General features: G+C 45.2%; 1 protein-coding gene across 3 annotated transcripts; it reads left to right on the top strand.

Annotated features, from left to right (window-relative positions):
- The first annotated feature begins 14,911 nt into the window (after window positions 1-14,911).
- Window positions 14,912-19,721, top strand: LOC125508914 (cysteine synthase-like). 3 transcript variants are annotated; one of them, XM_048673723.1, is made up of 10 exons: window positions 14,912-15,402; window positions 15,484-15,721; window positions 15,820-15,947; window positions 16,265-16,467; window positions 16,616-16,781; window positions 16,871-17,008; window positions 17,285-17,373; window positions 18,333-18,398; window positions 18,726-18,818; window positions 19,417-19,721. In XM_048673723.1, the coding sequence occupies exons 2-7, from the start codon at window positions 15,623-15,625 to the stop codon at window positions 17,322-17,324; spliced, it is 774 nt and encodes a 257-aa protein (XP_048529680.1). In that variant the 5' UTR covers window positions 14,912-15,402; window positions 15,484-15,622; the 3' UTR covers window positions 17,325-17,373; window positions 18,333-18,398; window positions 18,726-18,818; window positions 19,417-19,721. The 3 variants fall into 3 exon arrangements, with proteins under 3 accessions (XP_048529680.1, XP_048529679.1, XP_048529678.1); XM_048673722.1 differs by having other exon boundaries at window positions 17,285-17,394; XM_048673721.1 differs by having other exon boundaries at window positions 14,913-15,402; window positions 17,285-17,447.
- Window positions 19,722-21,170: the final 1,449 nt, after the last annotated feature.

Genomic DNA, 21,170 nt, shown 5'->3' with positions numbered 1-21,170 from the left:
AGTCGGTTTACTTACCGTACCACATACCTATTCCTTTTTGGAGTCTGAAATGTTCCGGAAAGTGTCCCTTATGTATTCCTCCGGGGTTACGGTTTCAATAACATTGGTTTCAACATTTATGGGATTACCTGAGATATAATGTTTGATTCTTTGACCGTTCACCACCTTTGGATTTGTGCCTTCGAAGTTGTTGATTTTTATGGCACCGGAATGATAGACCTCCTCGATAACGTAAGGACCTTCCCATTTAGAGAGAAGTTTTCTTGCAAAAAATCTTAAACGAGAGTTGTATAACAATACATAATGACCTACATTAAACTCACGCTTTTGTATCCTTTATCATGCCATCTTTTAACTTTTTCTTTAAACAACTTGGCATTTTCGTAGGCTTGGGTTCTCCATTCATCAAGTGAACTAATGTCAAATAACCTCTTCTCACTGGCAAGTTTAAAATCATAATTGAGCTCCTTAATAGCCCAATATGCCTTGTGTTCTAGTTCGAGAGGTAAGTGACATGTTTTTCCATAAACCATTTTATACGGAGACATACCCATTGGATTTTTATATGCAGTTCTATAGGCCCATAATGCATCATCAAGTTTCTCAGACCAATTCTTTCTAGACCTATTGACAGTCTTTTGCAAAATTAATTTGAGCTCTCTATTACTCAATTCTACTTGACCACTAGACTGAGGGTGATAAGGGGATGCAATTCTATGATTAACATCATACTAAGCAAACATTTTACGGAAAGCACCATGAATAAAATGTGAACCACCATTAGTCATTAAATATCTAGGGACTCCAAATCTTGGAAAAATAACTTCTTTAAGCATCCGCCAAGGTTCCGCCTCGTGGCGGCGGAGTTTCGTCCGAGGAGATGGCTTATGATTTTATTCCTCATCGAGATACTTCATATAGCAGAAGATGGTCATCAGAGGGCCACCAGGGGGCCCACAAGGTAGGGGGCGCGCCCAGGGGGTAGGGCGCGCCCCCCACCCTCGTGGGCAGGGTGTGGCCCCCCTGGTGAACTTCTTGCACTCGGTATTTTTTATATATTCTGAAAACGTCTTCCGTGAAGTTTTAGGACTTTTGTTGCTGTGCAGAATAGGTCTCTAATATTTGCTCCTTTTCCAGCCCAGAATCCTAGCTGCCGGCATTCTCCCTCTTTATGTAAACCTTGTAAAATAAGAGAGAATAGGCATAAGTATTGTGACCTAATGTGTAATAACAACCCATAATGCAATAAATATCAATATAAAAGCATGATGAGCGAACTCCTTCCTGGAGCGTAAGACGAGCGAACTCCTCTTTCTCCCCTTTATACAGATCGGCCAGTATTGCGGCCAGGGCGGTAAGGGAATCCGGACTGTTTCGTCCACAGCGCGAGGCGTCATCTCCCCCATTGTAGTGCCACATGGGAAGCCCCCTGAATTGGAGCGGCTGAACACCTCGCACTGTGGAAGTGGCCATTACCTCGATTATTGATAATCCAGACTAGGCGAGTGTTCTTATCTTGCCCATTAATTGTTGGACTTCCGCACTATCTTCCTCCTCGAGGCTCCGAGGGCGCTAGCTATGGCGTTTCTTCAATGGAGCACTGGTAAATTCGGGAAGGCCCATTCAGACTGGGTCAGGGAGAGCAACGTCCTCAATATAGAACCACTCCGAGGGCCACTCTTCAGACGCCTTCTTCGGCGTGCCAGATAAGTATCCAGTCCCGGCTATGCGCCATATTTCGACGCCGCCGACCTCAAATATAGATCCCTTTTGGGAGCGAGGGACGAGGCAGAACAGTTTCCTCCATAGCTTGAAATGGGCCTCGCAGCCCAGGAATAGCTCGCAAAGAGCAACGTAGCCCACGATGTGCCGAATGGAGCCCGACGTGAGATTGTGCAGTTGGAGGCCGTAGTACTCCAGGAGACCTCGGAGGAAGGGGTGGATTGGAAACTCGACACGTCTTATTAAGAAGGATATAAAGCACACTCGCTCCCTGGCTGGATTGGGGAAATTTTCCGCCAGGGCTTCACCCGTAAAATAGGTTAATCTTGCCCGAACAGGGACTAAATCCACGGGGAGGGGGGATCCCTGCATTTTAAGCTTACTTAGCTGGTCATGGGATACTGAGCATTTCCCCCAATCGCCTTTTTCGGAGCCATGGGGGAGGGAGGAAGAACTGGGAACGCTAGCCATGCTGGAATGGTTTTTCATAGCAAGCTCTAAGGACTTTCCGCTCAATGTGGAATGGGATCTGAGATCCAGTCCCTTTAAATAGACGCCCTTCTTACATGGCCAGGGTGGTATGTGCAAAAAGTGCTCTGACCTTTCATGTTCGCTTGACACGTGGAAGCCGAAGCGGTGGAGGCGCAGAAGCCAATGGGTACGACATTAAATTGAAAGCCGATTATGACTCTTCGGATCAGATGCTTTGAGGTGTTCGGAGGAAGAACCCGCCTTGCAATGGCGAAGACTATCAGCGCGCCGGACACATCGTCATTGAAGCCTGGTTCGGGGGCTACTGAGGGAGTCCAGGATTAAGGGGTCCTCGGGCGTCCGGCCTGTGTGACATGGGCCGGACTACTGGGCCATGAAGATACAAGATAGAAGACTTCCTCCCATGTCCGGATGGGACTCTCCTTTGCGTGGAAGGCAAGCTAGGCATCCGTGTGTATTATTTCCTTTCTCTGCAACCGACTTTGTATAACCCTAGGCCCCTCTGGTGTCTATATAAACTGGAGGGTTTAGTACTTAGGGGGAATCACAATCATACAGGCTAGACTTCTAGGGTTTAGCCACAACGATCTCGTGGTAGATCAACTCTTGTAATCCTCATACTCATCAAGGTCAATCAAGTAGGACGTAGGGTATTTGTCGGTGTTAAAATCGGCGGATCTCGGGTAGGGGGTCCCGAACTATGCATCTGAGGTCTATGGGAACAGGAGACAGGGAACACAATGTTTACCCAGGTTCAGGCCCTCTCAATGGAGGTAAAACCCTACGTCCTACTAGATTAATATTGATGAGTATGGGGGTTACAAAAGTTGATCTACCATGAGATTGTAATGGCTAAAACCCTAGAAGTCTAGCCTGTATGACTATGAATATGATTCTTCGTCCCTATGGACTAAGCCCTCCGGTTTATATAGACACCGGGGGGACTAGGGTTGTACAAAGTCGGTTACGGAGAAAGGAATCTTCATATTGGGATGCCAAGGAGAGTCCCATCCGGACACGGGAGATAGCCTTCGATCTTGTATCTTCACAGTCCATCAGTCCGGCCCACGTACCATAGTCCGGACGCCCGAGGACCCCCTAATCCAGGACTCCCTCAGTAGCCCCTGAACCAGGCTTCAATGACGAGGTGTCCGGCACGTAAATTGTCTTCAAGATTGCAAGGAGGGTTCCTTCTTTGAATACTCCAACACAGTGTTCGGACGCAACGAACGTGTCCGGCTCTGCAAAACAAATACCACACACCACCGCAGAGGAAATAATATTTTGCGAGTCCAATCTGCTGACAATTTTTCTGTGACGTGATATTACATCATCACCCGGTTACTATATCGAACAGTTTTTTTCTCACTTGCCGTTCCAGGTTCCGAGATGCGGTTTCATTGGCACGTCTTGTCGAAGCAGAGATCTTGTCCCCTTATTGCGGGATCCTCATCAACACGGGTGTGGGTATTCCAACCGTCCGGTTGGCATGATTCCTTAAGAATAGGCAGGTTTCAAGGTCGAGGACGAGGCGTTCAATATTCATTGCCTCTATAAAGGGACTAAGGCCCATCGGGCTTCTTTACGCCAACCCTTCCCTCATCCTCTTCAACCTCGAGATCCAGCGCCCAAGGTTTCGATTGTTTCAAGCTTCCCAGTCATGTCCGGCCCCAGTCCTCAAGGTCGGTGGGTGCCTTCCTTCGTCACAGAGGAGGACATCGCGAAGCTCCGGGCGTCCAGATACCTGACTGCGGAAATCCCCCACAGGCTTCCTGCTCAAGGGCAGGTTATTCCTACTCCCAGATCCAGCGAGAGGGTCGTATTCGTCTCCCACTTCCTCTGAGGGCTAGGGTTCACCCTCCGCCCCTTTGTTCGAGGGCTTATGTTCTATTATGGGCTAGATTTTCATGATCTAACTCCGGACTCCCTCCTTCACATCTCGGCGTTCATCATCATGTGTGAGGCTTTCCTTTGTATTCCCCCACACTTCGGCTTGTGGCTTAAGACCTTTAATTTGAAGCCGAAGGTAGTCGACGGGGAACAAGCAGAGTGCGGTGGTGCTATAGTGGGCAAACTTATCAACACTCCTTGGCTAAAAGGATCCTTCATAGAATCTTCCGACTTATGGCAGCGGGAGTGGTTTTACATCACTGAACCCCGTGGCACCAAGTGGGCAGCTACTCCTGCGTTCTGATCTGGCCCTCCAATTCAGCTCGCGTCATGGGTCAATAAGGGGTTGGACTGGGGATCAACTGATGAACTGCAGACTCTACAGAGTCGCATCCAGAGTCTCCTTGAGAAGAACACCAAACTCATCGATGTGATTCAAGTAATGCTAGTCCGCCGGGTCCTCCCGTGCCAAAGACGGCCCCTCCATATGTGGGAGTTTAATCCAGAAGGACCATGAACCCTTCAGCACTTCTTCGGTGCGACGCACAGAGGAATGTGGAAGTTATTTTTCGGGAAACGGAAACAGTGGCCGGATACTACAGAGGACGTCGGCCTTGACTGCAACCATCTGGATACCTCAGCAAGCACTTAACTCTCGAATACAGCTTAGATACGCACCTCATAATAAGATGCTGAGAAAACCATCTTCTTCCAGGGGTGGATAAACAAGGCGGAGCGAATCAAGTGTTTGGCTCCTCTTCCCGAAGACTCAGCTAGTCCCGTACTAACAAGGATGCTGGTCCTAGCGCCATACCAGGCGCCGGTGGAAGAGGAGAATGAGGAGAACGGGGGAGCCAAAGGTGGCTTCCATCCTGGAGGCAAACCACACACTGGGTCCGGGGAGATTAGATCTCCCTCTTCCAAAGACAAAAGAGAAGGAGAAGCTGACATCCCTTCTTCCTATGGTAAGAAAAGGGCCGCTTCCGAGAGTTGGGAGGTAAGGGCTCCTAAGCGGGGCAAAACGCCCCTGTCGGGTGGTTCAGGCTCGGAAGGTGTTTTTGTCGCACAATCCCTTCGTAAGGATAAGCCTCCAGCCAAATCGTAAGTGAACAAAGATATTTTAAACATACCTCGTTCCTTTTCTCTTTGCAAAGGTAACATCTAGAATGTGCGTTCTGTAGTCCGACACGCAGTCTTCCTCAACAATCCTCCTCCTCGGGGGACCTTCTACCAGAGACGATGGAAAGCGAAACGCCTCCAAAAGCTTCCTTGCCCTACAGGGCGGACGACGTCGAGGTGTCGTCTCAGAGGGTTTCTCCCGATCAGGGGATAATGGAGCCAGCGCCCCAAGGTGAAACTTCGACCGCCCAGGGTCCAAAGTGTGCGGTCCCTACAAGGGCTAACAATAAAGGCTTCGGACTATCCGGTTTATAGCTGGAGACGACTCTAGGGTCGAGTAGACACACCCTTTCAAAGGGAGTCCGTACTACCATAACTGCTTCCAGGAATCCGGATGCGCCAGATACACTCACAGACATTTTGCGGTATTCGTCGATCTCAGAGGAGCATCGTACCTTGATGGGTACGGCGGTTGAGAGGATTCTGTCCGCGAAAAGCGGATTGAATGAAGCCTTCGTGGGCGTGCTAAGAGGCTTTGAGGTATGTAATGTTATATTTTCGATTGTGCTCTATACGCAAAATGCACTTCTGTATAGATAGTATCCCCTGAGACTCTGGTTGGCGCCCAAAGGTAGGCAATCAGAGGATCGAAAAAGATGTCCTCAGGTAATAATCTAATGACTGGAAACACATGCTGTTACCTCCATGACGACTGCCCATGCTACAGAGGTTGCAGGTCTGGAGCACAAGCTTGATGTGGTGGATAACGACATCATGCTTATTAACAGGCGACTCGATGAGGCGCAAGGTATGTGTTAGCGTATGTATAGTAACATGAGCACGAAGCTAGAATTATGTTTTGAGACATGCGTATCTGCAGATGATGCTTCCACGGTTGAGACCCTTCGGGCTGAACTTGCCCGAGCCAAGGAGCAAGCCCGGATGAGTAATGTGGCTGCTAAGAAGGCATCTGATGAGTTAGAAGTCGGACAGGCTGCTCAGTGCCAGTGTGAGGAGAGAATGCCCACTATGGCGCGTGAGCTGAAGGAAGCCACTGTCAGGTGTGAATTCCTCGAGAAGGATAACAAAGCCAAAGCAGCCGATCTTGACAAGGCAATACAAGAGGCAAGAGAAGCACGATCTGAGTCTAGAGCGGCTCGGGAAGAGATCCGACAAGTTGGGGAGATAGCGGCCGGTAAGCCTTTCTTATTACAGACTAAATTCGCCGATCCGAAGTATGCCCTGCTTAATCAAATGTGGAGCTTCCCAGACGCCTTTTTGGACTTGCCGAAGAATGCCTCCGATGCGGCGCAGTTTTATGAGGCGCAGGAAGGGCATGCAACGGAGAAGCGCCCACTGTTGCTGAACGAACAGATGGCCCAGTGGGCCGAGCTCCACAAGATATCCGGTTCTACCATGAAGGACGTTGTAGTCCAGCTGTGGCCGACTGAGCTAGTTCCGAAGAGTTATTTTGGTTTGGTACGGCGACTAGGTGATGTGGTGCTGCATATCGATGTTGTTAAGCGATCCACGTGCATTGAAGGTGCACGGATGGCCCTTGCCCGTGTGAAGACGTACTGGGCGAAGATGAAGGCCATCGACATTGTAGCGAAAAGTCCACCCGAGGGCAAGGAGCATCACACGCGAGAGTATTATTTTGAGGATGTCTTATAGGGTGCCCGCTTGATAGAGGGTCAGTTCTCAAAAGAGATGATGTTCGAGTGAAATGTATTGAAATTGTAAAAACAATTATATTTTAAGATTATGCCTAGAGGTTGTGGCTCCTCCTGTGCGGCCATTTTTGTATAATCTGAAAGTTTTCCAGTCGTCGGCTTCAGCCCCCTCGCATAAAATACGGGGGTGTTCGAAAAAGCAATTGATTACTCTTGATCCAACGTCTTGGTCCGTTAAGGAGGTGTCAATGCAGCGAACTAGGCAATCGGACTATAGGGCTTTAGCACTTTCACTTAGCCATAGGAATTTGACGGCGGGTCTACGATATAGCCCCTGGTATGTACGCAGTTATACGAATACGGTGCGTTAGATGAGTGACCAGAAGAACGGTCCTTCGTGCAATATGGAAGGAATCGTGAAAGATTCTAATAAGTCATCCAGTGGTTGACCAGCTCTCGCTGCATCATGATAGTCAGTTTTCGGCTTTCTCTACTGAGGTGCTCATCCGGATAAACCGGGACACAATCGCAGTAGTTCTCCCTTTACTACCCTAGCCGATATAGCGGAACGTAAGGTAGTAAGCACAGGAGCCGGGCAACCCAACTATTGACCAAAGACATGATTCAGAGCTGATGCATATAAGGCCAAACTCGCGATGCCAAAGTGTGCTATAAATCTGTTCGGACTTGTGAGCAATTCATTTGTTCCCATATCGAGCCCCTGGCAACCCGTGCCGAGGTGCAAGTATGAAACAACCGGAGAAATTCACCTTTTTAGAAAAAGCGAATACTGGATATGGATTATGTTTATTGGGACCTGATCGATATGTCAATTGCCATTTTACAAATAATAATGCCATGACCCAGGCTATTTGACATGTCGGTGGTCGAAGGCTGAGGGCGAAGGCACTTTTAGGCTCAAAATAGAGAGTGCGGTCTACAAAATTATTTGGACCTCTTGTCGCACGTCTACGCCGCCTTGCCTCTATTAAAGGATTCCTTTAACAGGAACAACCTTGGGGTAAGTGTATGAAGCCAAACTCCGAAAGAGTCTGTGAGATGACCAATATTTTGCGTCACCTGTGATAAGATAAAAAGAAATAGTTAGAAATGAGAAGGAGGAAATGGAAGTGCTTGTAGGCTTGCCCGTATTGTGCCTCCGCCGATGGCCAGGGTATTTTAAGTGTGTAATTATGCATGCACGGTATAAACTTCACGTGATTGTGAGGCGAACGACGGAGGCTGAACTGCTAATCCTGCTCTGAGACAGATCGGTTCCATTTAATGGAAACCGGTGGCTTAATGGCCGATGAGTTGTGCGGCTTGACGAGGCTGCTTTGTGCTTTGGCTATAATGGTCATAATATAATCCCCTGTACGGAAGGAGTGTCCCATATTTCCGTTTATTGTTATGACGCCGCACGGACCGGGCATTTTAAGTTTTGCGAGGGCGTAGAGTGGGACCGCATTAAATCGAGCGAAAGCGGTATGCCCCAGAAGTGTGTGGTAGCCACTGTGGAACGGGGCAATATCAAAGGTCAAGCCCTTGCTTCGGAAGTTGTTTGGCGAGCCGAAAACGACTTCCAGTGTGATGGAGCCCGTGCAGTGAGCTTCTACGCCGGGTGCTGCTCCCTTAAGGATTGTTGTGGTGGGTTTGATTCTAGAAGGATCAATGCCCATTTTATGGACAGTGGCTTGGTACAGTAGATTAAGGCTACTGTCACCGTCCATAAGGACTTTCATGAGATGGAACCCATCAATAATTGGATCGATGATCAGAGCTGTCGATCCTTCGGGACGGGTATATGATACGTCCATTTTGCATCATGCTTTCATATCGATATTTATTGCATTATCGGCTGTTATTACACATTATGTCATAGTACTTATGCATATTCTCTCTTATTTTACAAGGTTTACATGAGGAGGGGGAATGCTGGCAGCTGGAATTCTGGGCTGGAAAAGGAGCAAATATTAGAGACCTATTCTGCACATCTCCAAAAGTCCTAAAACTTCACGGGAACACATTTCAGAATATATAAAAAATATTGGGAGAAAGAAGTAGCAGAGGGGGGCCACCCACCGTCCATGAGGGTGGGGGCGCGCCCTACCCCCTGGGCGCGCCCCCTACCTCGTGGGCCCCATGGTGGCCCTCTGATGCCCATCTTTGGCTATATGGAGTCTTTCGCCGAGGAAAAAATCATAAGCAAGCTCACGGGACGAAACTCCGCTGCCACGAGGTGGAACCTTGGCGGAACCAATCTAGGGCTCCGGCGGAGCTGTTCTGCCGGGGAAACTTCCCTCCGGGAGGGGGAAGTCATCACCATCGTCATCACCAACAATCCTCTCATCGGGAGGGGGTCAATATGCATCAACATCTTCACCAGCACCATCTCACCTTGAACCCTAGTTCATCTCTTGTATCCAATCTTTGTCCCAAAGCCTCAGATTGGTACATGTGGGTTGCTAGTAGTGCTGATTACTCCTTGTAGTTGATGCTAGTTGGTTTATTTGGTGGAAGATCATATGTTCAGATCCATTATGCATATTAATACCCCTCTGATTATGAACATGAATATGATTTGTGAGTAGTTACGTTTGTTCCTGAGGACATGGGAAAAGTCTTGCTATAAGTAGTCATGTGAATTTGGTATTCGTTCGATATTTTGATGATATGTATGTTGTCTTTCCTCTAGTGGTGTCATGTGAACGTCGAGTACATGACACTTTACCATTGTTTGGGCCTAGAGGAAGGCATTGGGAAGTAATAAGTAGATGATGGGTTGCTAGAGTGACAGAAGCTTAAACCCTAGTTTATGCGTTGCTTCGTAAGGGGCTGATTTGGATCCATATGTTTCGTGATATGGTGAAGTTTACCTTAATACTTCTATTGTAGTTGTGGATGCTTGAAATAGGGGTTAATCATAAGTGGGATACTTGTCCAAGGAAGGACAGTACCCAAGCACCGATCCGCCCACATATCAAATTATCAAAGTACCGAACGCGAATCGTATGAGCGTGATGAAAACTAGCTTGACGATAATTCTCATGTGTCCTCGGGAGTTCTTTCCTTTATATAAGAGTTTGTCCAGGCTTGTCCTTTACTACAAAAAGTATTGGTCCATATTGCTGCACCTTATTTACTTTTATTACTTGTTACCCGTTGTCGGTGTCAAAACCGGTGGATCTCGGGTAGGGGGTCCCGAACTGTGCGTCTAAGGTCGATGGTAATAGGAGACAGGGGACACAATGTTTACCCAGGTTCGGGCCCTCTCTATGGAGGTAATACCCTACGTCCTGCTTGATTGATCTTGATGAATATGAGTATTACAAGAGTTGATCTACCACGAGATCGTAATGGCTAAACCCTAGAAGTCTAGCCTATATGACTATGATAATGAATGAATCTCCCTCCTCCGGATTAAGTCCTCTGGTTTATATAGACACTGGGAGGATATAGGGTTACACAAGGTCGGTTACAAAGAAAGGAATCTACATATTTGGTCGCAAAGCTTGCCTTCCACGCCAAGGAGAGTCCCATCCAAACATGGGTGTAGTCTTCGGTCTTCGTGTTCTTCACAGCCCATCAGTCCGACCCATGCACTACAAGAAATATGTCAACATATGACCTTCTGTCAGTGACCCTCGAAGAATTGGTCATAAATTTATGACCATTTTAGACCAATTGGTCAAAAGCTGTTCAGGGGGCTCCAAACCCTAAACCATTGCGACCATTTTGGTCAGAAAGGTCGTAATTTCCTTACACGAAATGGTCACAAAGCAAACAGTGCTAGTCCGCTGCCTTATTTCTAGTTGTTAATGACCAATATAGATGGTCATAGCCTTGTAGATTGTGGTGGGTTGTGATGACTAGGCGCCATCTCATCAGTTTTGCCTATGTGTCATGTCCATGTGGTAGTTTTTGCCCTAGGTTGTGAAGCAACCTATATTTCTATCATTCCCAAAATTCCCAAAAAAATCTCATAAATTCTTTGGGGCATATCTTCATCAAATATGTAAAAATCCTTCCTTGCCTAGTTCAAAACTAATTCAACAATATTCATTTTCCTATTCTGTTCACAACAACACTTTATGAAGGAAGTGCTATTTATATATTTTTGATTGCCCTCGGAATTTTTGGGCACTCTTTCCTATCCAAATCATTACCGCATGACAAAATTCAGCTCCATTTGCCTAGCAAATCTTCCTCAGCAAATTTCCAAAGTTTTTGTCCACCTAGAAGCATTGTGACGGAAGTACCTTTTTTATATCTCTAAATGAGATGAAATTTATACAGTTCCTTCATATGCCCAAATTATCACCCTCCTCCAAATTGTAGCTCAGTCAAATCATCTATGTGAGCCCAGGTTCAATTTATATTTTATGGCCAAATTGGCACATTGCAAAGCAAGTGTTATATAGACCCCTCCTATTACCCTCAAACTTTTTGGGCACTCTTCCATACCCAAATCATTGCCACGTGATAATATTCAGCTCAATTTTCCTAGTAAATCTTTCTCGGGAAATTTCCAAAGTTTCTACCTAGAGAGAAGCTTTGTGAAGTAAGTACTAGCTAGGCTTACCCAAATGATCTGAAAATTTACCAGCGCATGACCATACCAAAGTAACTTACCTACACCAATTTTGAGCTCATTTCATTCATCCAATCTCTCTCACTAGTTTTCCCAAGTTTTTTTTCCATAGAAGAGCATTGTGAAGGAAGTACCACTTTGGCATGTCCAAATAGTATCCATTTTCTACAGTGCTTTCCTATGTCCAAATAACCATCCTCCACCAAATGCCAGCTCAATACATTCATTATTTTGAGCCGAGCTTCAACATTCGTAGTTATGTCCAGTGTGGTAGTTTGCAAAGCAAGTACCACCTAGGCTCCTCCTTTTGAGCTGAAAATTTGTGAACACGGTCATCTTAGTAACTAATCATCCTCAGCCAAAACTCACGCCCATTAGCCATGTACATTTCCCGTACCGCTAATCAAACACTTGGCTGCTAATTCATGTTTGAGCATCGATCGGTCTCCTCGTGAGAATCTTATGTTGTAATTTTCTTCCTAGAACCAACCTGGGGAGTGCCCAACCCACTAGACATGCCTAGGCCGCGCAGAACATATGGCAACGTCACGGTCGCGCGGTGACCACGCGGCGGGCATGCGAGTTTACGTGCTCTAGAGTTGGGGCCCTCGGCCGCCGCCCAAACCTCGACATATCGCCACCAAACCATGTATTTATGATTAAATAGGCCCTTATGTAACTAGAAATGATTTTTGGAAAATATAAATAGCAAACTATGAGGCAGGTGCAGTTCAAATTTGACCCGCTTCCATCTGAATCGGCGGAAATTTGTCTTTTTCATGAGAGGTGGATCAAAAAAATTTACACCCAACCATTTTGTCAATTGTGCATTAAATATGGCCTAGTATTTTATAAAAATGATTTGGTCCATTTTTGCAACAATTATTTGGTAGTTCCTTCACAAAAAAACCTCCTTTCGGGCACTCAAAAAATGGAAAATTGTTTTTTCTTCCAACGAAAATAAAAACTTCCTTAGACAACATTGTTTGCCATTCCAATATGCACTCTTGTGCACAATATGAGATCATTTGAACAAACTATGCCATGAATGTGGCCATAAGATTGATCATTTGGCTTGAAAGCCATTGATCTCCACACATGATAGCTCGTTTCTGAGAACACTTTTTTTATAATAATTGCCGTATTACAAGTTTGTTATTTTTCCTAGGAACTTGTCCACATATGATGACACAATGCGAAGGTTTCCCAATTTTTTGATTTTTTTTGAATTTTTATGCCCGTTTCAAAATACGGTCAAAACGGCGGGAATGACCGTTCCTAGCTAGTTGTTGAATCTTGGAATTTTTTTGGTGTTTCTCTGATTAAATAGATACTTATGTACCTAGAAATGATTTTTGGAAAAAATAAATAGCAAACTATGAGGCACCTGCAGTTCAAATTTGACCCGCTTCCATCTGAATCGGCGGAAATTTGTCTTTTTCACGAGAGGTGGATCAAAACTTTTTACACCCAACCATTTTTTCAATTGTGCATTAAATATCTCCTAGTATTTTAGAAAAATGATTTGGTCCAATTTTGCAACAATTATTTTGGAGGTCCTTCACAAAAAAACCTCCTTTCGGGCACTCGAAAAATGGAAAATGGTTTTTTCGTCCAAAGAAAATGAAAACTTCCTTAGGCAACATTGTTTGCCATTCCAATATGCACCCTTGTGCACAATATGAGATCATTTGAACAAACTATGCCATGAATGTGGCCATAAGATTGATCATTTGGCTTGAAAGCCATTGATCTCCACACATGATAGCTCGTTTCTGAGAACACTTTTTTATAATAATTGCCGTATTACAAGTTTGTTATTTTTCCTAGGAACTTGGCCACATATGATGACACAATGCGAAGGTTTCCCAATTTTTTGATTTTTTTTGAATTTTTTATGCCCGTTCCAAAATGCGGTCAAAACGGTGGGAATGACCGTTCCTAGCTAGTGGTTGAATCTTGGAATTTTTTTGGTGTTTCTCTGATTAAATAGATACTTATGTACCTAGAAATGATTTTTGGAAAAAATAAATAGCAAACTATGAGGCAGCTGCAGTTCAAATTTGACCCGCTTCCATCTGAATCGGCGGAAATTTGTCTTTTTCACGAGAGGTGGATCAAAACTTTTTACACCCAACCATTTTTTCAATTGTGCATTAAATATCTCCTAGTATTTTAGAAAAATGATTTGGTCCAATTTTGCAACAATTATTTTGGAGGTCCTTCACAAAAAAACCTCCTTTCGGGCACTCGAAAAGGGGATAATGGTTTTTTCGTCCAAAGAAAATGAAAACTTTCTTAGGCAACATTGTTTGCCATTCCAATATGCACCCTTGTGCACAATATGAGATCATTTGAACAAACTATGCCATGAATGTGGCCATAAGATTGATCATTTGGCTTGAAAGCCATTGATCTCCACACATGATAGCTCGTTTCTGAGAACACTTTTTTATAATAATTGCCGTATTACAAGTTTGTTATTTTTCCTAGGAACTTGGCCACATATGATGACATAATGCGAAGGTTTCTCAATTTTTTGATTTTTTTGAATTTTTTATGCCCGTTTCAAAATGCGGTCAAAACGGCGGGAATGACCGTTCCTAGCTAGTGGTTGAATTTTGGAATTTTTTTGGTGTTTCTCTGATTAAATAGATACTTATGTACCTAGAAATGATTTTTGGAAAAAATAAATAGCAAACTACGAGGCAGCTGCAGTTCAAATTTGACCCGCTTCCAGCTGAATCGGCGTAAATTTGTCTTTTTCACGAGAGGTGGATCAAAACTTTTTACACCCAACCATTTTATCAATTGTGCATTAAATATGTCCTAGTATTTTAGAAAAATGATTTGGTCCAATTTTGCAACAATTATTTGGGAGGTCCTTCACAAAAAAACCTCCTTTTGGGCACTCGAAAAATGGAAAATGGTTTTTTTGTCCAAAGAAAATGAAAACTTCCTTAGGCAACATTGTTTTGCATTCCAATATGCACCCTTGTGCACAATATGAGATCATTTCTTTTAATTTTTCATGTGAAAAATTAGAAAATGACCCCCCCCTAAAAACTCATTTCTCATAACAATTTTTAAAAGATATTTGTCTTATTCCAATTCCAAGTTTGTTAGTTTTCCTGAAAACTATGTCACATTTGGTGACACAATGAGAATGTTTCTTTTTGAATTTCTCATATCATAAAATTGTTTCTATGATTCAACACTTTATTTTGAAAAAATATGGTTCAACACCTTATTTTTAGTCGATTGCGACCAATTTAGAATGTCATAACGTGTACTGGATTCTGATTGGTCCATGGACATGTCACGCGGATCGTGCTCAAACACCATCGGATGCTCTCGGATCCGACGACAGCCCTTTCTCCCTCACCCGCTCCCCCTCTTTGTCTCAAAAAAAGAAAAAAAGAAAACTCCCTCACCCTCTCACCCCACGAACCCTAGCGCTCCCTCTCCCTCACGCGCTCCCTCTCCCCTCGTCTCCCACATCGCCGCCGCCACCCCGCCGATCCCATCCCTCCCTAATTCAGATCCGACCCCACCGCCCGTGCCCACGAGCCACTACCTGCTCCTCCTCGCCTCCCAGAGGACGTCCGCCGCTCTTCCTTCGCCCGTCCCGGAGGCCTCAGTCGGCGCCCTCCGCCGCAGGGCCGCCGCGCTCATCCCTCCCGCCGCAGGGGACAACATCCGGCAGCGCCTGCGCCCGTAGCTGCCGGCCAACTACTTCGGCAACGCCATCGTGCGGGACCTCGTGACGGTGCGCGTGGGGGACGTGCTGTCGCAGCCGCTGGGGTTCGTGGCGGAGCGGATCAAGCGCGCGGTGGCGCGGGTGGACGACGCGTTCGTGTGCTCCGTCATCGACTACCTGGAGCTGGAGTCTATTGGTCCCCCCTTCGTCTCAAGGTAGGAACTCCCCGATTCGACCCCCCTCTCTCTGGATTTGATTTGGCGCTGCTTGACGAACCTTCTGTTGGTGCTACGCAGCGCGTGGCCATGGCTGCCTGCCTTCGGTCGCTGGCCACGGGGCTTCTCCAGCCGGCGCGTCCTCTCAGCGAGCGGATCTTGCACCTCACGCCGATGGTCTCCGTCGTCCTGGCGGAGGACTGCTACCTTCAGGGCCACTATGGGTGGCCACTATGGGACTGGCAGGAGAGGGGTCCCTTCCTTGCTCCAGGACGGCGGGACTGGGCAGGACGAGCACATCGCGTCCGACGTCACCCAGGCAAGCCTCGACCTCTTCCCCTGTACATCGACTCTGACGGAGACTGAGGTGAGCTGGGATTAAGGGGAGGCTCATGTGGAGCGGTTGATTTGATTCAGCTGATAGGGTGGACGCCGCTGATCGAGCTGAGGCGGATCGCCGGGAAGGAGGGGGTGGGTGCCCGCATCGTCGGCAAGATCGAGGCCTACCAGCCCCTCTGCTCCGTCAAGGACCGCAGCGCTCTCAGGTACGGTCAGCTCGTTCTAACCAGGCTCGTTCACTTTTACAAATCTTGGGATGGTACCAGTTTACAGAGCTAGTTTCATTTCTGCTAGTTGAGCAATTTGTGAAAAGTCAACGGGGGCTAAAAGGAGCTAAATTTCCACTTATGCTAAGATTAAGGCTTCTTGTAAAGTGTAAACCATCATTTTCATTGTTTGGCTGTAGGGATTGGTGTGATGAGGTGGTGATTTCAAGTATATTTTGTTGCACTTTCCAGAATTTATTTTGCAACTGTTGGGAATTATGAACTTATGTTGTGCTATTTCTTCCTGTTTTCTTCAGGATGATCGAGGATGCTGAAGAGAAAGGGCTGATTTCACCAGGTGTCACGACTCTAGTCGAGCCGACCAGCGGTAATTTGGGCCTGGGATTGGTTCTGATTGCCCTAAGCAAAGGCTACAGGTTCGTCGCGGTGATGCCGGGCCAATACTCGCTTGATAAGCAGATCTTGTTGAGATACATGGGTGCTGAGTTGTTCATAACTGGTGAGATAGATAGATAGCATCAGCATAGTTGATTCCTGGCTCAAGGAAGCACAGATGTTTGCTTGCTTGATTAGGTCTGATTGATTTTCCTTGCAACCGCTGTGATTTGTATCTGTAACCTTGTTTCTTTTGTGTAACCACATGACAGATCCAACACTTGGATTCCCAGGAATAACCGACAAGGTCGAACAGCTCAAGAAAGAATTACCAAACGTACACGTTCTTAATCAGTTCTCGAATCCAGCAAATCCTAATGCACACATCAGATGGACTGGTACTAGTTTTCCCATTGTGAAGGAAGGACATGGCGGAATGTAAGCACAATCCTGAATTACCTCCTTCTCTGCATTTTTGTTGCTGCAATTACGCTCTGAATCTATCTGTGTGTGCTCGCTGCATCTAGGTGCGTGATACTAGTGCATCAAAGTTACAGTCTGCACCATGTTGCTGGAAAAAGTTTCGGGTGCAGGACGCCAAGAATTTCGGGTGGGAGATCAATGGGGACATCAAGTACAACTGGAAAAAGTTGCTGGAAAACAAGGTCAGACACATCACCTTGGTCGAGCACATTCGTCGTTCATACTCTTGTAGAAGTTTGGTTCCAAGTACAGCACTTCAGCCACAAAGTTCATGGCGCATCAAAGTTACAGTCTACACCATGTTGTAAAAAAAGCATGTTGGAGTGTGATAGTCAGATAGCCGGTTCATATATAGTAGTACATTAGATTTCTTCTGTATTGTTTTGTTAAAATTCAGTTTTGATTTTATTCGAGCGCCTAGCAAACAAGTTAACAAGGGCCGACGTTTTCTGTTGCAGCTGGAGCGGATCGTCGGAATGTCGTCTGCGCGGAGGCTAATTTCTTCCAACAAGGATATGTTTGTCTTCTGCTGACCATGCGCATGAGCGTATGACGACCTTGCCGACTAGTAGAATTTTGGAACATGAGCTGAAAATCCACTGTTGACTAGTCTAGCTAAAAGTGCGTGTACCTGAAGTTGCGATAGCGGATTATTACCTTGTAGAGGGTTAATGCTTCCAATTTTTTTAGCATCGATCTTGAGCATCTCTTGGTTCTACGGAGCTTAGTCGTTGTGCCAAAAGTCACCAGTTTGGAATTCTAGGAAAAGATTCAACTGCCTTTTTTTAGCATCGACCTTGTCTTATTGATTAGATAGATACAGTTGGTGCAGCAGATTGAAAAAACTCGAAACGAAATCTTTCTGATCCCTAGGGAAGACGGTCAAATTGGAAGAAAATCCATAGACTGACGACCCCATTGCCTGCATCCTGTAGAAGTATAAGATAACCAAAAGTTCAGCAAAATAAAGTCTCCACACTCACCGCCGTTTCACTCTGTTCCTTGCTTCCTAAACCTGCACCTGTAGTAGCTTATTGTTATCCTGGTTGTTTTGTTGCTATCAATATTAGTCCCATGTTTTGTTTCCTTGCATGCTTACTACTATAATCTATACTACTACTATTTTCATATCTACTTCTGGTGGTTCCCTCAAATTATGTATATCTGCTATTGTCATATCTCTATTCACATGTAATCAAACATCTTTGTACTACTGCTGTTGTTGTATGGCAAACACCAGAGACAAATCATATTTGTGATGCAGTTTCTGTAACTTGGCGTTTCTACATGGCTTTTTTATATTGGAAATTATACACTGATGATGATGTTTACCTGCATTGCTTAATTTTGTTTATCTTGATCTTGACGTAAAAAACATCACATGTTTCTTTTCTGTCTAAGACATAACAAACATGTCTTTTTCATTGTTGAGCTTAATTATAGGCTCTTGTGCAACAGCAACCGTTGATTTCAATTTCAGCTGATCAATCATCTGTCCTTGTGCAGCACAAGGGTTCCATGGGGATACAACAGCAGCAGGACGACCATGACTCCATCAATTGCAACCTCCAGGTACTAATCCCACTCAGCTCTCTCCTGTAGCGCATCCATTACTCATACCCTTGCTGCCCCCAAATCTTGAGCGATGAGATAACGTCATGGAGAGTGGGATTTTTTGTTTCCTAGCTTAGCAATTGAGTTAAAGCAATGTAATATAAGTATGAGCACTCGGCTATTGTACAACTGTTTGCATATTTGTTTTGTATTTTTTATAAATGATGATAGTTTGTGCAAGATGTTCACATGTTAATTTTTGTTGACTAAAATCTCTTATGCCCTTGACTTAGCTTGACCCAGAATAGATGCATACTGACCTTCACCTTGTTCTTTCTCTCGTAGACTCGAAGGAGGCTGTATGCAAGGCACCAAGGTGCATGGTGCTCGCAAGCGACGAACGGAGGCTGTTCGACATCGGCTACACAAACCACTATTGTGAGCTCCTCCCTTTGCTATGATACAATCATGCTCTGTTTCATGGGTTAGTTAGGATTTCGATGCTTTTTGCGTCGTGGTTGAGTCCTTGCCGAGTGTTGTGTCGATGATCAACTGCTGGTGCCTAATCTGGCTATTTTATTTGCTGCTGGTAATTAGTAGTATTAGAGTGCCGCTGGTTTATTAGGTGTGGCTGGAACCATTGGATGACTTCCTGTACATGTTATACAGAATTAGTACTTGTCCCATTTTTTGTTTCCATGCTGGATATGTTATGGTTCAAGTGTCGATGATGTCTAGTAGATAGTTGGCTAGCTATTTACCTGCTGCTGATTGATGCTCTTGTGGTTAGCATTATAATCCTGGAATCATATTATATTATATCTAGTGTTCTTGTGGTTCTGTGAAGATGCATCACAAACATCTAGGTCATTGAAGTTGGCTGAATCTGTTGATTTATCATATATTTGGCCCATAAATCTACATTTCTATGAGATCTCTTTCAATAGTCTGTACACTAAACCTGGAGGTTTGCAAATCTACTCCAGGAATAATAGCGACTCTAATGCTGGTAGCCTATGTGTTCACTCTTTTACAGGAGCTCCAGGTCTATGAAATTTGAAGTTCGAAGTTGTATAGCCCTACTCAGCAAAGAGCCGTATAGACTGTAAATATTGTAATATTGTAATAGTAGGCATATTTGGGTTGTAATACACTATGTACAGATTGTGGTAGACTTAGTTGTATTTGGTAAACTATATTTGTACGACTTAGTTGTATTTGGTGAACTATATTTGTACTGTTCCGTCTGAAATATTGACTATGTATGTGATTTGAAAACGTGTGGAATGGAAACCTGACTCGTGGGACCCACTTATGAAAATAATTTGAGCAGTTTTGAAATTTTTGTCAAGTGGGCCCAATGTGTGAGATGATGACAAGTGGGACCAGCTCCAAAATATAATGGCCCAAACAATGTTAAAAGGCCCCGGCCCAAAAATAAATAAAAGGCTGAAATGGGCTTGGCCCGCTTAACTTACAGAAAAAATAAATATTAAAAAGGCTGAATTAATGGGCTCAGCCCATGTAAAACACCCAATTGGACCGGGCTGAATCTTGTGCCACGTCAGATTGCCACGTTGGATGCCTACGTGGCCTGGAGAGGTTGCTAGTGACCAAAACGCCACAGTGGATGTATTTTGGTCATAAACGTTTGCGACCATTCCAGAAGAAAGGTCGCTATAGTCAGTTTACGACGGCCAGCTTTTGACCTTATGTTTTTGGTCACAAAAAGGTCACAAATGGAAATTTGTGACCATTCAGTGACCAATAGTGGTGGTCACAAGTTGACATATTTCTTGTAGTGATGGCTAACGGGTCAGACACCCGAGAACCCCTTAGTCTAGGACTCCCTCAGTAGCCCCTGAACCTGGCTTCAATGACAAGGTATCCGACGCGTAGATCTGTCTTTGGCATTGCAAGGCGGGTTCCTCCTTCCGAACTCCAAGATAGTCTTCGGACGAAAGAAACGTGTCCGGATCTGAACACACAGCCGTAAAGAGTATAATATTTCATGAATCCAGTCCGCTGACCACTTTAGTAATGTGACGTCATGCTTGCCTGGTTATTATTTCAAACCGTTTCTCGTCCCGCCGTTCCATATTTCAGGGCATGGTTTTTGTTGGCACGTCCTGTCGAAGCAGAGACCGTGTCCCCTTATCGCGGGATTCCCATCAATACGAGCGTGGGTAACCCATCCGTCTTGTGGGAAAGATTCCTTAGGAATAGGCACGTTCTCAGGCTTAGGAGGAGGCGTTCAATACCCGCCGCCTTTATAAAGAAACCAAGGGCCGTCTTTTTTATGCCAAACCTCTCCTCAGCCTTCCCAACCTCGAGTTCTAGCACCCAAGGTCCAACCTCATTGCTTCAAGCCTCCCCATCATGTCAGGACCTGATAACCCACAAGTATAGGGGATCGCAACAGTTTTCGAGGGTAGAGTATTCAACCCAAATTTATTGATTCGACTCAAGGGGAGCCAAAGAACATTCTCAAGTATTAGCAGCTGAGTTGTCAATTCAACCACACCTGGAAACTTAATATCTGCAGCAAGTGTTTAGTAGCAAAGTAATATGATAGTAGTGGTAACGGTAGCAAAAGTAATATTTTTGGTGTTTTGTAGTGATGATAACAATAGCAACGGAAAAGTAAATAAGCGAAGAACAATGTATGGAAAGCTCGTAGGCAATGGATCGGTGATAGCGAATTATGCTGGATGTGGTTCATCATGTAACAGTCATAACCTAGGGTGAAACAAAACTAGCTCCAATTCATCAATGTAATGTAGGCATGTA

This window comes from Triticum urartu, chromosome 5 (genome assembly GCF_003073215.2).
Source record: "Triticum urartu cultivar G1812 chromosome 5, Tu2.1, whole genome shotgun sequence".
Classification (NCBI taxonomy): Eukaryota; Viridiplantae; Streptophyta; class Magnoliopsida; order Poales; family Poaceae; genus Triticum; species Triticum urartu.
This window is presented reverse-complemented; position numbering and strand designations above follow the sequence as displayed.